Source organism: Ahaetulla prasina, chromosome 2, assembly GCF_028640845.1.
Source record: "Ahaetulla prasina isolate Xishuangbanna chromosome 2, ASM2864084v1, whole genome shotgun sequence".
In the NCBI taxonomy this organism is placed as follows: Eukaryota; Metazoa; Chordata; class Lepidosauria; order Squamata; family Colubridae; genus Ahaetulla; species Ahaetulla prasina.
In genome coordinates, this window is record NC_080540.1 from 178,325,375 (window position 1) to 178,341,726 (window position 16,352).

A 16,352-nucleotide genomic window follows, 5' to 3' on the forward strand; every position below is an offset into this window, starting at 1 on the left:
CAGGAACTTTGCGCCCAACCTTTGCATTTATGACCTTCAACAGGTCTGTAATGCAAAAGAAAGCTGAAGATCATAAGCACTTTTACTTAGCAACCATTTTGCTTGATGACCATTTGCCAGTCCCGACTGTGCTGCTAAGCAAGGTCTATCTGGGTAGTATTTGCTGAGAAACTCATGGGATTATCGGGATTTGTGAACACAATCAGACTAGCGAAGCAGGGAAATGGAACGGATTTCTGTCAGAATGATTTGCACTCCTTCCAGGAACAAATCTTGGTCATCCTGTTAATACAAATCCTTTCTGGCTACTGCTGGGAAGGGCATCACAATCTACTGCACTGGGGCTTTTGAAGGCAAGTGGAATGTAGGCACTGCCTACTCCTTCAACCTTGCAATCAGTGACTCCCTCTATGCCTTTTCCTGGCTCTCCTGGACCACCTATTACTTCTCATCAAAAGATTGGACATATGGCTCCATTCTCTATGCTTTTGTCCATTTCTTCTTCTGCAAGTTGTACAAGTCATTTTTTTCACTGCACGCATCAGCCTGAATTTTTGTTGTTGCTTTCTTCATTCACCACACACCCAACTTCTGAGTGGGATACTGTAGTGGGGCTGATAAGTGGAATGACTTGCCTCCAGAAGTCCTGAGTGCTCCAACACTAGGGATTTTTAAGAAGAGATATTTAAGAATATAGGGTTTCCTGCTTGAGTTCGACTAGGAGACCACCAGGGCCCCTTTCAACTCTTGTTATTCTGATATATGACCATCTCAACTCTGGTCCAATTTCTCCACATTGAACTTCATCTTAAAAGAATAAGAGCCAGTTTTATATCATGATTAAGGTACCAATTAGAAACCAGTACACCCTTCTTAGGCTCAAAGCCTTAATTCAGTCACACCCTCAGCCCTAGGAAGCAATGACAAACCACTTCTGAAATCTTGTCCAAAAAACTGCAGAGACTTGTCCAGGAAGACATCAGGAATCAACACTGACTTAAAGGCACAAATAAAACAAAACAAAACAAAAAACCCCCATTCCATAGCAAGCAATCTGATGAGCAGCAGCTCCATCTATTGGCCTTACAGTTCATTCCAATGGGGTTTTGGTTCTGGATTGGATTGCCGTGCAATGTGATCAGTGTGTCTTATGGGGTCATTATTTACGCAACCCATCTCAATAGCAGCATTCCGATGCAGAAACACATGCAAAGTGGAAACACTCATTTCAGTGGTGGTGACTTTTTATTTTTCTTCCTACATTTTGCAAAAATCTGTACCTTCTTTATCGTAAGAAGAATTAATTAATTTGCATTGATTAATATGCATTGATTAACGATTTATTCCTTGCTCAATCCTTACTCCCAACGAGATCATTAGTTTTGTCCCCTGGAAGACGGGGCGACATGTTCATTGATTATTTTAGGAGGACATGGCACTGCACTCTTTGAAAAGTTGTTTGCTAAGCTCCCATGTAACTCTAATTTTGGGGGGGTTGGTTGGTTGGCTGAAACAAAGTAATACAGCTGCAGTCATACACTGTTAAGCAGTGTAGGAGCTCGTAATCCAATGAGTATTTATTAACATATGCAGCAAATAAAATAAACCAGACCCTATTTTACAGATAAGGAGTAAAAAGGGAGTTTTGGTGATTAATAAGACTGGGGATTCAAGAATGGTATTCTGACTTAACGGGACTTTCTTCATCATGATACAACTGACACAACATACAAGGCTGCAATGAATTTTTATTAGAGACTAGTATCTCCAGTTAACAACAGAACCTGATCATTTCCAAAGCCGAAAACAAAATCAAGGCAGAAGACTTCAGTTGGTGGAAGGTCTGTGGGGAAAGAAAAGTGTTTTAGCTTGGTCTCTGATGAAAAAAATCCTGAAAATATAACACTCACTGAAATGAATAATTTTCAATATATTGAATTAAAACTACTTTCTATCTTTGGCAAGGGCATAAACGTATCCTGAGAAGAGGGGAGGCAGATCACAGCAGCATCGAATTAATTTTGCAGGAAAAAACCCCATGCAATTAGAGGTCCCCCGAGAAAACGTTGGAGCTGCAATCCCCATTTTAAGATCAAATTGTGATCCACAAGTGAGAGTTGATATGGATGTCATTGTACTTTTTAAAAAGAGGACTGAAGATTCAGAGAATGTGGACAGTCTTACTTAAAATCGAATGAGATTTTGATCTTTCCATCTTTGTTATATTTTTAAACATTAATTTTTTATTTAATTCTAGAGTCCTGTAGATGCTACCTGGGGATATGAGGAGTAACATAGGCACGGTTTTGCAGCAGCATCTATGACTCTCTGCAAAAATTGGACAAGAGAAATTTCCCAATAAAATAGTTGGGGGCTGCTGTCCTAAATTTTGAAGTGTAATGGATCACTGGACCAAGCATAACATAATAAAAACTAACTAACTTTGAAAAACTAACTTGTTTCTGTAGAGCAGGGGTCCCTAAATTTGGCAGCTTTAAGACTTGTGGACTTCAACTTCCAGAATTCTCCTCAGTCTTAAAGCTGCCAAGTTTGAAGTCTTCTGCTATACAGAGACTTTAAAAATAAAAACTAAGAGCAAATGTGCTCAGGGAATCAGACATTTACTTACTTGGCCCATTCCACATTTAGGATCAGGTGATCATAGCCAAAGCCAGACACGCCTGCAATAGCCCTGGCAGCATCCTCACGGCGGTGGAAGCTGATGAAGGCAAAGCCCTGAGGGAAAGTAACATGAAGAACGATTAGAAGGAAGCAAGGGAGAGAACATTGCTGACCTTTCCAACTCTCACCTCCAGGGAACTTCTCCTTTTCGCCTGTGGAAAGTGTTTTTTTCCCTCCCACCTCACTTATCCACCCCTTACCTTGGATTGACCAGTAGTTTTGTCCTTGGCCAGATAAATGCGGGAGATAGATCCAAAAGGACGGAAGAGCTCTTGAAGGTCAGTCTCTCGGGTGTCCTCAGACAGGTTGGTGACACGGATGGTGGCATTGTCATCAGCTATGAGTGGGAGTGCAAATGCAAAGAGATGAGTCCTGGCAGAAGTTGAAGGACTGGATGCTGGTACAGATGCCAAAACATGCCACTGTTTAAGACACAGATGTAGAGCCAGCTTCCCTTTGCAGAAACTCACCTCTGCGATTTGGCTGCATGGATTCCCCTCTGCGACTGGCTCCATCTCTCAGGCTGGGTGGGACGTACTTTCCAGTCTTGCTCTGCTGAGCCTGAACAGGTTCTGGTTCTGGAAACAAAATGTGGCTTAAGCAAAAGGCTGAGCACAGATGCCCTCCACTGTCCCTGACTTCTCCAGCTCTCACCTCCAGGGAGTTTCTCTTTTTCGCCTGTGGAAAGACCCAGCTGCTCAGCTAATTCCTTCTGCATGGGCCCCAGTGTGTCCTTATAAGGGCAGCGAGTGGTCCAGTGATCACCCTTGCAGATACGGCATGAGACAATCTTCTGCCCTTTTAGCTTGTTCATAGGGTCTTCCTCCTCCTGGCAATTCAAGTCCTAGAAAAGGGAAATGATGGCAGGCATAGATGAATGAGTAAAAGCTTATCTGACTCTCTTTCCTTCCCTCTCCTGAATCCATGCAAATGTCTCCTTATCCTTTTCACATATGCCAAAATGTGAAAAAGCATAGCTAGTACAACCTCTGTGGAACAATGCAAAAGGAATGCATCCTTTTCCCTAACCATCCAGCCACTAATTTTGAATGCAATCTGGCATTCTCAAGAGATACCGTAACAGCAACTGCCAGAATTCCAGGGAAAAATAATTACAGAATGATTGATGTCCTGCATGCCGCCACTCACCTCCTTGCTGGTTATGAAAGTCATAAAGACATCATCGCTCACGGTGGTAGTAGCCACATTTGGGCCAGGGGCATCAAATTCAGAATTGCCAAATTTTTTCCAGTTCTAAGGAGAAGAATAAAAAGGTTGAATAATGCTTTCTCCTTCATTGGTAATCCTGAAAAGATGGGAGAAACTGTGTTTCCCCCAAAATAAGACCTATCCTGAAAATAAGGCCAAGCCTTATTTTAAGTGTGCGCCTAATGTAAGCCCTATCCCCCAAAATAAGCCCTAGTGAAGATCAACATCAGTCCAGGCAGGGGGTGGGGATGGCCAGCGTAGGAGGCAGCGAGTGAGTGGGGTCTGACAGTATCTGGCAGCAGCCATGGGCAAGCAGAGAGATGGTGGACGGAATGTAAAATGACAGCTGTGTAAATCGTCCAAACATGGTTTGCGCTCTGCCAGGCATGGAGCTTGGGTCCTGCTCAGGCTGATGCTACAACGAGGCAGAAGGCCTTGTGGCATGTTGGGATCGCCTCCCTCCTCCTGTGCCTTTGCCTGCTACCAGTGTCGCCACTCGTCAGAATCGCCTGCCTCCATTAAATAGGGTGTCAATCTGGCCTACTTGCTCTCGGCTTGCCCATGACTGGGATGCAGCAGGCCGTGCAGCGCATCGGGATTGCCTTTCCCACCGTGCCTCTGTCTGGCAGCTGGGCCTGCTGCACCTGCTGGTTTCACAGGGGCTCTTTGCCCACCTGGCTGCACTGCTCTCCGTCACCCTAGTGGGCTGCTCCTACCTGGCATGGAGTGAGTTGGCCAGATTTATAACCTCTGGAGTTGCCGCTGGCCTGCAGGGCCCCTTCGCCATTGGTCACCGGTGAAGCCATGCCACCTGCGCTATCTTGCCTGCTGTTGCCTTTGGGGTGCTAAGTAACTGCACACCTACTTGGTAATGCAGGCGCTGGGCTACAGGCTGAGCCTGGCACTCTTCAGGCCTTGGCCCGGATGGGCACTGCAGCTCTCATGCCAGCTGTGTGAGACAGGCATAGGGCTGCCCATGGCCACCTTTGGGCTCTACCTCACCTGCCACCGGCACACCTTTGGCCCAGTCCACTGCCAAGCCCAAGTTGCTACCCAGCAATCTCCTCTACCGTTCCTTCCGTTGGAGCTACCCCATGCATTCTGCAGGCTGGGTAGTGTGCTCCTCCTCTGCCCTGCACTACTTCAGCAGGTGGAGGGAGGCAGCTCCACCCTCCTGCCACCTGCCTCACCTCATCTCATGGTGGCAGCACTGGCCCACCGGCTGGAGTGGGCAGAAGGCAAGGCAGCAGAGCATCTGCAGGTGAGGTAAAAGCCGAAGGTGGCCATGGGCATCCCCACATCCATCTTGATAGCCAGCACCAGAACTGTAGTGCCCTGCAGTGCAGGGGCCCTGGCAGACTGGAGGCGGGGTGTGTGTGCGTTCTGGAAGCTATAGATCTGGACCGATTTGCCCTACACCATGCAGGAGCAGCCCAGCAGGGCAGCTGAGAGTAGTACGGCCAGGAGGGTGAAGAGCCCCTGCGAGGCTAACAGCAGCAGGTCCAGCAGCTGGTCAGAGGCCAGGGGGGAGGAGGCGATCCCGATATACTGCGCGGCCTTCTGCCCCGCACTCGGAGCCTCCTGTACGTGAAAAAAAAAGGGACATCTCCCAAAATAAGCCCTAGTGCTTATTTTGGTGCCCCCAAAATATAAGAACCATGAAAGGACTTGAAGGGTCCATAGACGGCATTCTTGATGCCTCAGCAAGCAGATTCAATTTTCAGAGCAAATGGTCTGTAACTGAGTGGGATCACTGAAATCAAACTATTTATAAATAAAATAAACAAATCAAACTAATATGAGAACATCCCATAACAAAAGAATAGCCAAATAACTTCATAATGTAGATTTAATTGTTTTATTATATTGTTTTATACTGTTTGTTTTATTGTATTCCGCCTACAGTAATGTATGTGAGATGGGGAGCTATATAAATTTAATAAAATAAAATACAGGTAGTCCTCAACTTACAATCATTTGTTTAGTGATTGTTCAAAGTTACAATGGCACTGAAAAAAGTGACTTACAATTATTTCACACACTTAACAACAGTTGCAGCATCCCCACAATCATGTGATCAACCTTCGGGCACTTGGCAACCATCATGTATTTATGACGGCTACAGCGTCCTGGGATCATGTGATCACCATTTGCAACCTTCCCAGCTGTTTTCCAATAAACAAAGTCAATGGAAGACACCAGATTCTTTTAACAACCGTTTGATTCACTTAACACCAGTGACTCACTTAAGAAACACAGCAAAAAAAGGGTCATAAAATTGGGCCTGGCTCACTTAACGTGTATTTTAGCACTCCATCCTGAAGAATCAAGGAAGCAAAAGCCCCGTTTATCTGCCAGAGGACTCACCTTTCGCCTTGCCACAGCCTTGGAGGCCTTTCGAGTCTCAATTCTAAAGGTGCGGATGATCTGTGAAAGGACAGCAATTGATCACAAAGTGCTCAGGTGGGAATTAGTAATTCTGCATATGACTTTCTTATGTTTCATCACACAATTGCTAAGCTTCAGAAGCCTACTTCTCTGAGTCTGCAGAACAGGACCAGGAGGAAAGGAAAGAGATGAAGCAGCATCAGCATCTTCAAACCAGGCGAGAATAAGCAGCAAGCAAGGATAGTTCACTTTCAGCTGACAAAATTAAAAATGTTGCATCGGGGAAGAACTTCACTAAAGAAAGGCAACTAGCAATGGAAATGGGGGTCACGGGCAGAGGCCCTACTAAATAGCAAACAGTGAAACAAGAGAGGACTGTGAGACCCGGAGTGAGGAAGATGGAGACACCCCTCAATCTTGGTCTCCACTCACCTTCACCTTATGGCCATCTTCCTCTTCTCTGTACTCAGTCACCGTCTTAATGTTTCCATTCACAACTTCTTTGGGAGGTGGGAGGGGCTCTGTAAAAGGAGTACGGGAAGTTACAAAGATTGGCATTGGGGGAACTGGAGACATTTCATGCTTTGCTTCCTCCCGACATTCAGATAGATACAAATGTAGCTCCTACCTCCTTTTATAAGTTCTGGCTCGATGGTCACAGTTACGGCTCCATTTTCGCTCAACACATCAGTCAGGGGAATATCTTTGAGTAGGTCACTGGTAATGCATTTATCTGTGATGGAAAAGTATAGGGAGGCCAGCAGTTATATGCGCACAAAATTCTCTGGCAAAATTAGACAGTTGAAGATTTATCAATTTGGAAGCAAAGTAGATTCATTCAAACTAAATAGGATAATACTCTAAGTGCATAGAAGTATATTGTTCTACAATATTTTAAAAGATCAAAATATAGCCATTTAACCATGCGTACTTCAGGACTAAATGTGTATTTGAGCTGATATTTCCTACTGTTCAACTTCAGTTAACTAATTTGTCAATTTAACTTATCCAGAAAGAAAATATCAATATCAGCCTTACAATGTTGTTAGAGAATAAAATAAGGAGAAATGTCTATATAAACTGTCTACTGAATGCAAATGCAAATGTACAAAACAAAAAACCTCCCACAATAGTAATGGAAATATGCAAGGAGACTGAGATTATAAAGGACTGACAAACATTGGGATTGTAACTTGATAAACAAAATCAGGCAGCTTTCAAAGGAAATTAATACTAGGGAGGTTTTCTTGACATTGCTTCTTCCTGAGATATGGGTATAAGATTTCAAAAGGGACAGATGGAGGGATTATGAGATAAAATCCACCATGGAAACAAAGAGTTACTCTTGGCTAAGCAAAGAGCCAATTAAATTCCTCGGGCGGCCATGATCCTCAGAGCTTGGATCTTCGGCTGATGTTATGTAATGCCCGGTCCGTGGTTAATAAGGCTCCCCTGATTTGCGACCTTATTCAGGGGGAGTCCGCGGACCTTATGGGCATTACGGAGACCTGGTTGGGCCCAGAGGGGGGGGTCCCCCTTGTTGAGTTGTGCCCTCCAGGTTTCCGAGCATTTCATCAGCCGAGGGCCCAAGGTAGGGGTGGAGGGGTGGCGGTTGTTATTAAGGAAGATCTAGAGCCGAGGGAAGCCACTGTTCCTCAGATTGCCGGCTGTGAATCCCTCTATGTGCGGTGGGGCCATAGGAATCAGTTGGGCTTGGTGATCGCGTACCTGGCTCCTTGCTGCATGACCACAGCCCTGCCTGAGCTGTTGGAGGTACTTGCTGCTGTGGCGATTGAGACCCCCAGACTTATAGTCATGGGGGATTTCAATCTGCCATCAGTTGGCTTGTTATCGACGGCAGCTCGGGAGTTCCAGGCTTCCATGACGGCCTTGGACCTGATTCGAGTAAATGATGGCCCTACGCACATGGGGGGAGGCACGCTGGATCTGATTTATATCTCTGGACAGTGGTTAAATGATCTGGTATTAGATGATTTAGTAACAGAACCAATGTCATGGTCCGATCATTTTCTCCTTCGCCTAGACTTCCGAACCGCCACTCACCATCGCAGGGAGACGGAACCTATCGTTGGTTCCGTCCCAGGCGCCTGATGGACCCTGAGAGGTTCCTGACGGACCTTGGGCCATTCCCTGAGATCTGGCCCACGGCACGACTGAGGAACTGGTCGTGGCCTGGGAACAGGCCGCGGCCGGGGCCTTGGACCGTGTCGCGCCTTTGCGGCCTCTGACCCGGCGTAGATCTCGTCCGGCCCCTTGGTTCTCCGAGGGGCTGAGGGAGATGAAACGCCGGAGAAGACGCCTAGAGAGCACCTGGAGGTCCAGTCGCCCGGTTGATCGACACTAGTTAGGTCCTATTGTAGGACCACCCTAGTGGCAAGGAGGGAGGCGAGGCGTCCTTACCCCCCCCCCCCCATTGCGCCGGCAGATACCCGCCCGGCCGCCCTGTTTCGGGTGACCCGCCCCCTCCTTCATCAGGAGGTGCGGGATGACCCTTTGCAGGGACGAGCCGAGGAGTTTAGTGGTTATCTATACGATAAAATCGCTCAGCTCCGGGATGGTCTGGACCGAAATTGGGATGATCCAAGCGAGGGAGAGGAGGCACCTCTTGTTGAGTCTATTTGGGATGAGTTTGACCCTGTGGCTCCTGAGGACGTGGACAGGTTGTTGGGGAGGCTTCACGCCACGACATGTTTACTGGACCCGTGTCCTTCCTGGCTGGTACTGGCCACTCAGGAGGTGACACGAGGCTGGCTCCAGAGGATTATCAACGCTTCTTTGTTGGAAGGGGTTTTCCCTGCCGCCTTGAAAGAGGCGGTGGTGAGACCCCTCCTCAAGAAGCCCTCCCTTGACCCAGCTATTTTGGGTAATTATCGTCCAGTCTCCAACCTTCGCTTTGTTGCGAAGGTTGTAGAGAGTGCTGTGGCGCGACAGCTACCCCAATACCTGGATGAAGATGTCTATCTAGACCCGTTCCAGTCCGGCTTCCGACCCGGATACAGCACGGAGACAGCTTTGGTCGCATTGGTGGATGATCTCTGGAGGGCCAGGGACAGGGGTTATTCCTCTGCCCTGGTCCTATTAGACCTCTCAGCGGCTTTTGATACCATCGACCATGGTATCTTGCTGCGCCGGTTGGGGGGATTGGGAGTGGGAGGCACCGTATCGGTGGTTCTCCTCCTATCTCTCCGACCGGTCGCAGACGGTGTTGACAGGGGGGCAGAGGTCGACCGCGAGGTGCCTCACTTGTGGGGTCCCGCAGGGGTCGATTCTCTCGCCCCTGCTGTTCAACATCTATATGAAGCCGTTGGGTGAGATCATCAGTGGCTTCGGGGTGAGATACCAGCAGTACGCTGATGACACCCAGCTGTACTTTTCCACCCCGGGCCACCCCAATGAAGTTGTTGAAGTGCTGTCCCGGTGTTTGGAAGCCGTACGGGTCTGGATGGGGAGAAACAGGCTCAAGCTTAATCCCTCCAAGACGGAGTGGCTGTGGATGCCGGCATCCCGATTCAGTCAGCTGCAGCCGCGGCTGACTGTTGGAGGCGAGTTACTGGCCCCAAAGGATAGGGTGCGCAACTTAGGTGTCCTCCTGGATGATCGGCTGTCGCTTGAAGATCATTTGACGGCCGTCTCCAGGAGGGCCTTCCACCAGGTTCGCCTGGTTCGGCAGTTGCGCCCCTTCCTTGATCGGGATGCCTTGTGCACGGTCACTCATGCGCTCGTTACCTCTCGCTTGGATTATTGTAATGCTCTCTACATGGGGCTCCCCTTGAAGTGCACTCGGAGGCTTCAGTTAGTCCAGAATGCAGCTGCGCGGGTGATAGAGGGAGCTCCCATGTAACACCGCTCCTGCGCAGACTGCACTGGCTACCTGTGGCCTTTCGAGTGCACTTTAAGGTGTTGGTTACGACCTTTAAAGCGCTCCATGGCTTAGGGCCTGGGTACTTACGGGACCGCCTGCTGTTACCACATGCCTCCCACCGACCCGTACGCTCTCACAGAGAGGGACTTCTCAGGGTGCCGTCCGCCAAACAATGTCGGCTGGCGGCCCCCAGGGGAAGGGCCTTCTCTGTGGGGGCTCCCACACTCTGGAACGAGCTTCCCCCGGGCTTACGCCAAATACCTGACCTTCGGACATTCCGTCGCGAACTGAAGACACACCTTTTTATTCACGCGGGGCTAGCTTGAATTGAATTTTAATTTTAAATTTTGTAAATTTGATTAATTTTAAATGGGGTTTTTAGTTCTTGGTATATTTTAATTTTTTCAGGTTAATTTTAAAATAAGTTTTTTAAATTGTATTTTAATTTGTACATTGTATGTTTTATCTTGCCTGTACACCGCCCTGAGTCCTTCGGGAGAAGGGCGGTATAAAAATCAAATAAACAACAACAACAACAACAACAACAACAACAACAACAATAATAATAATAATAATAATAATAATAATAATAATAATAATAATAGCACATTAAATCTCTCACCATCATCTCCTTCTTCTTCAACTTGATCTGCCCAACTGGGCTTGGAGCTAAAAGAAAGAAAAATATCATGTTAGGTACCCTGTTTCACTGAAAATAAGACCCAACCAAAAAATAAGCCTAGCATGATTTTTCGGGATGCTCATAATATAAGCCCTACCCCCAAAATAAGCTCCAGTTAAGATTGTCAGCCAGATGGATGCATTTAATACTGTATTTTCCCCAAAATAAGACCTAACCAGAAAAAAAGCCTGAATGATCTTTTGGAGCAAAAATTAATATAAGACACTGTCTTATTTTCGGGAAAACACGGAACTTATTATCAAATCCCATAAATATATGTCCTCCCTCAATTTCATAATTCTAGGATTGGTCTCTCATATGTAGTATTTATTCTATTACACAATATTACAATATGCTCTGGATTCCATTCTAACTCATTTTCATAAAATGCACACTTCCTTCTTCGGATAGAAAGAAATAGTTTTATTTCCAATCATATTTTAGTCTGGAGTAAAATAACAGTTTAAATATTTTTTTAGAGGTTTAATCAAAGTCTTTATTTTGGTGAACAGCTGTTATTTTATCTTTTTCTATAATTTCTGGTGGAGAAGCCAACCAGCTAACAGTAAATTATAAAATGTAGAGCTAAAATCATGGGTTAATTTTACCATCTGGTGAGTTTGTCTGCTTACATGCTCAGGACAAGTCACCAAAGTTTTGCCCATAAAACATCTAAGTCTCCTCCTCCACCATCTACCAAATTTTCCTAATTTCAGAGTCATCTGCTGTGCCTCCCAAGCCTGTTTCCTTTATCCTCAAACTATAATTCCGTCACAGAGCCAGTTTGCTGTAGTGGTTTAACCATTAGCCTAGAACTCGGGAATGTGAGTTCTAGTCCCGCCTTAGGTATGAAAGCCAGTTTGGTGACTTTGGGCCAGTCACTCTCTCTCAACCCAACGCAATTCACAGGGTTTTTATTCTGAAGAAAAATAAGATACAGGAGTGTTAGGTAAATTCACCACATTGACCTATATACAAAAAAGGTGGGATAAAAATCTAGTACAATAATATATTTATTTATTTATTTAAATAAATAAAATAAAATAAATAAATAAATAACTAAATAAAAAAGGTGGGATAAAAATCTAGTACAATAATATAAACCATTGTCAGTGGATCTTCTAAAATGCCAGCTTCCATATCCTCCAATTCATTCACACAATTACCACTTAAGTTTTCTATTCCCATTGTACTTGTTTCCTTACTTCTGAAAACTCATTTTATTCAGATCAGATGCCAATACAAGTATTCCTCGACTTATGACCACAATTGAGTCCAAAATTTCAGCTGCTAAGCGAAACATTTAAGTGAATTTTCCCTCCTTTTACAACCTTTTTTGCTGCAGTTGTTAAGTGAATCACTGCAGCTGTTAAATTAGTAACATGGCTGTTAAGTGAATCTGGCTTCCCCATTGACTTTGCTTATCAGAAGGCCACAAAAGGGATCACATGAGCCCAGGGCACTGCGACTGTCATAAATATGAGTCGGTTGCCAAGTGTCTGAATTTTGATCACGTGACCATGGAGATGCTGCAATGGTCGTCAATGTGAAAAATGCTCATAATTTACTGTTTTCAATGCTGTTGCAACTTTGAACGGTCACTAAATCAACTGTTGCAAGTCGAGGACTACTTGTACACTGTACAAAAATACTTTTCAGTGCCTAATTTGGGATGGACTACCTATCCCTTACATGTGGAGATTATGCTATTGTGTAAGAGTGTACAGGTAGTCCTCGACTTACAACAGTTCATTTAGTGGCTGTCTGAAGTTACAGCAGCATTGAAAAAAGTGACTTAGGACCCATCTTTCATACTTATAGCCGTTGCCGCATCTCCCCCCACGGTCACATGATTTACATTTGGATGCTTGACAACTGACTCACATTTATGATGATTGCAGTGGTCCCAGAGTCATGTGATCCCCTTTTGTGACCTTTGGACCAGTAAAATCAATGGGGTAACCAGATTCCCTTAACAACCGTGTTACTAATTTAAGAACTGCAGTGATTCACTTAACAAATGTGGCGAGAAAAGTCATAAAATGGAGCAAACTCACTTAACAAATTTCTCACTTAGCAACATAAATTTTGGGCTCAATTGTGATGGTAAGTTGAGGACAACCTGTACAGGAAAAAACAAACAACTAGTTGGGTTGGAAAGAGGCTTCCACTTTAGTTCCTACATTAGAAGAGGGAGGTGGCGGCGTTTTTCTGGTGATCCCTCAGTTCCATCATGGGAACCGCCACTCCACAAACGAAGTGGAGTCACCCAGGCAAAGGTTTAGCTCCCCTCCATGAAAACGGGGTTCGGCGCTTCACCCCCTTTTCCCAACGGGACTTCCCCTCAAGGACTGCTCTTCCTACCCAGGGTGCATCGGTGGGAATTCACGGCAAGCTTTTAGGTCGCTACCTTCTTCTCCCACCCTTTAATTTGTGTTTGGATTACTGAAATGACAAGCGCAAAAGCCTTCAGGAAACGTTCAGCGTAGATGCAGCATTAAATACGAGAGAAAGTCTTCCCCGAACACCTCGGGTTGATTTTTGCTGTTGTTGTTGTTGTTGTTCCTCTCGTCTGGACAGCTGCGCAATGGCGCCGAAAGGCTGGAAGGCCGACTCGGCCGAGAGTTCGCACCCCAGCCTTTCATGCACGCAAAGCAAGAACACGCCCGATGCACGTACGCGCACGTGTGTGAATCCACACCGATATACGGGACTTCTGGGCGCGTCAGCATGCCTGTCGGATAACCGGGACGACACGTGTGCGCCTTCCCCGGTGCCTCCCCTCTCGTCATGCCCACGCAGCTACGTGCCCCCTTCCCGTTAGGCCCCCTACCAACCCCCCTCCCCCTCCCCCCCGCTTGCTTTTCTTACTCGTAGTCGCCGGTCGGCATCGTCGCCGATGGAAACGATCGGAGCAACTCAGGCCTGACTCCAGAGCAGGAAGTGGGCGCTGCAACGCATAAGAGTGACGCACAATAGAGCGCCGCAAGTGCCAAGAGGCATCCTGGGAGATGTAGTTCTGCTGCTCGACACAAGTGGAATTGTGCTGTTCTTCGCCTGCGTGACAGTTCTGACACGTGGCTGGAGAGAAGATTGCAGGCTTCGTATTTGGATGCCGTTCTACTTTACCAAAAAAAAAAAAGCTATTCAGCGAGGTTTCTCCTTTTTTTCTTCTCCAAATAGCAGTTGTCATTTGCAGTCTAAATGTGTACCATCTCAGTTCTCTGAGAATCACTCAAATTATTTGTTAGTATAGAGTAGAATATAATTTTTTATTGGCCATGTGTGATTGGACACACAAGGAATTTTGTCTTGGTGCATATGCTCTCAGTGTACATAAAAGAAAAGATATCTTCATCAAGGTACAACACTTACAACACTTAATGAGAGTCATAGGGTACAAATTTAACACTTAATGATACAACGCTTAATGATTGTCATAGGCTACAAATAAGCAATCAGGAAATTGTTCCCTGCATTGATAATTTTGCATACTTATTTATGCATACTTTTGATATTTATTTCAAATGAGCACATACTATTTTCCCCCATGTGATTGAAAGAACATACTAAATCCATTGGGGCTGCTTTTAATATATGAATAGAAAATTCTGGCATTACCACTGAATTACAAAATCCTCTATATGAGTTAACATTTGCCCATTGCTCATTTTTTGGTTCCTGAATAAGGAGGTATATATGTGGTCTCAGTGACTGGATTCACACTGAACTTAATCATAGTGCAATTTAATTAGTTTTGGTTTAGCCAGGTTGGTGAATTTGGTATATTAACCATGGGTTAGGGTTTACTATGTTGTGTAGACCTAGCCAGTTGTAGTTTAATAAGTATGCCAATAGTAAGCTGACTCAACACGATGCATAAACTATATTTCCTTAATCCCAATTCCAATCTTCAGATTCCTATGCTTACTCCAGTGCCATGAGAGGGGTGATCTAGCTTTGCTGGCTGAGGGATTCTGGGAGTTGAAGTCCACAAGCCTTAAAGTTGCCAAGGTTGGAGACCCCTGATCTAGTGTACATTACCAAGACTGGCTGAGTACAGAGTGGTGATTCTTCTTTCAGAAACGTGCCCTGGATTTGGAGGATGCAACCAAAAGGATGGTGACTTTCAGAAATGCTGTTCTATACATAGCTGGTTGAGAATCTACTGGTGAGATTATGCCCTGGGAATATATGGGATTATTGCCACTATATCGGCCTTCTTGCTTCATAGCAACATTCCTACCCGAGTTCCTCCAGGACGCTGGATTTTCCCAAACTAGTACTAGTGGAGGATTTATAATCTGCCTTCTCTGGGCATAGATTTGGACATGGCTCAGTAATTCATGGCTGCCGAAATTTGAACCTGATCCAGAGAGTTTCTGGGGACAATTTAAAGTAGTGGTCACACATTTTGAGGGGTTTGTATGCCTTTGAGTCAGTGTTGATACCTGGTGACTGCTTAGAAGTGTCTCTTCGGTTTTCTTGGCAACATTTCACAAGTGGTTTGACATTACCTTCTTCCTAGGGCTGAGACAGTAACTGACCCAAAGTCACCCAGCTGGCTTTGTGCCTAAGTCTGGATGAGAACTCATGTTTTCTGGTTTCTAGGTTGGTTCCTTAACCATTATACCAAACCATTACACACATTGCATTTCCCCCCCCTCAGAATAGTGGAAGATTTGGAAGATCTATCCTTTGTTATGGTTGATCACTCTGTTAATTCTGCAATCACTTCTTGTGGCAGGGTAGAAGTATCTGTTACATAGGTCTATCCCATATCTGATGGACCCTGTTAGGTTTTTAAAAGATATTTTTCTGCTCTTATTACATGCAGAGATCGCTGTGCAACAGTCTTTGAACGTCCTAACTTCTTCCAAGGAAGGGGCACCAAAGCTGCAACGCTAAACCTCTGTGGGATAAAGGTGCTTGGATTTCTTCAGACTCCAGTTGTGCAATTTCCTTTGAGACTAAGTTGTGATCTAGAATGGTTGCCTGGCATGAGTTTGAACCCATTATAGGTAATCCTCGATTTACCACCATTTATTTGAAATTATAACAGCACTGAAAAAGTGACTTATGACCGGTCATCGCACAACTGTCATAGCATCCCTGGGGTAACGTGATTGTGATCTGGGCATTTGGCAACCAGCTCACATTTGTAGCAGTTGGAATTTTCCAGGGTCACATGATCTTCATTTGTAACCATCCCAGCAAGCTTCCGACCAGCAAAATAAATGGTGAAGTCGACAGAAAGTTGCAAAGATGCAACCCTTTATGTCTCACTTAATGATCACACGGTTTGGTCAACGAGATCTACCTGCTTCGAGTTTCTTCCGTAAACCATGGCATCTAGAAGCATCCAAGGGATGTGTTTTCTCTTTCAAGCCACTGCCCTAGGGAACATTGTTTCCCTTGATGTCCAGACAGCCCAAACATTTTGGTCTCCCACACCTAACTCTGTTATTATTTTGTACTAGACTGTGAGATCAGCCCATAAAAACATAA

At 45.4% G+C, this 16,352-nt stretch overlaps 1 protein-coding gene across 2 annotated transcripts; it reads right to left on the reverse strand.

Annotated features, from left to right (window-relative positions):
* Positions 1–1,730: 1,730 nt before the first annotated feature.
* On the reverse strand, positions 1,731–13,826 carry EIF3G (eukaryotic translation initiation factor 3 subunit G). 2 transcript variants are annotated; one of them, XM_058172449.1, is made up of 11 exons: positions 13,716–13,826; positions 10,785–10,831; positions 6,908–7,012; positions 6,712–6,800; positions 6,259–6,318; positions 3,832–3,936; positions 3,337–3,526; positions 3,153–3,260; positions 2,883–3,019; positions 2,630–2,736; positions 1,731–1,843 (listed from the first exon to the last, which is right to left on the reverse strand). In XM_058172449.1, exons 1-11 carry the CDS (start codon positions 13,733–13,735, stop codon positions 1,828–1,830), a joined length of 984 nt encoding a protein of 327 aa, XP_058028432.1. In that variant the 5' UTR covers positions 13,736–13,826; the 3' UTR covers positions 1,731–1,827. The 2 variants fall into 2 exon arrangements, with proteins under 2 accessions (XP_058028432.1, XP_058028433.1); XM_058172450.1 differs by lacking the exon at positions 13,716–13,826 and adding an exon at positions 13,209–13,457.
* Positions 13,827–16,352: the final 2,526 nt, after the last annotated feature.

Excerpts from the sequence above, each read along its gene's own strand:
- EIF3G (XM_058172449.1), bottom strand. The coding sequence starts at position 13,735 with ATGCCGACCGGCGACTACGA. Across the intron at positions 6,801-6,907 it reads GCCAGAACTTATAAAAGGAG|AGCCCCTCCCACCTCCCAAA; the intron begins GTAGGAGCTACA and ends CTCCTTTTACAG. Across the intron at positions 3,261-3,336 it reads AAAAGAGAAACTCCCTGGAG|AACCAGAACCTGTTCAGGCT; the intron begins GTGAGAGCTGGA and ends TTTTGTTTCCAG.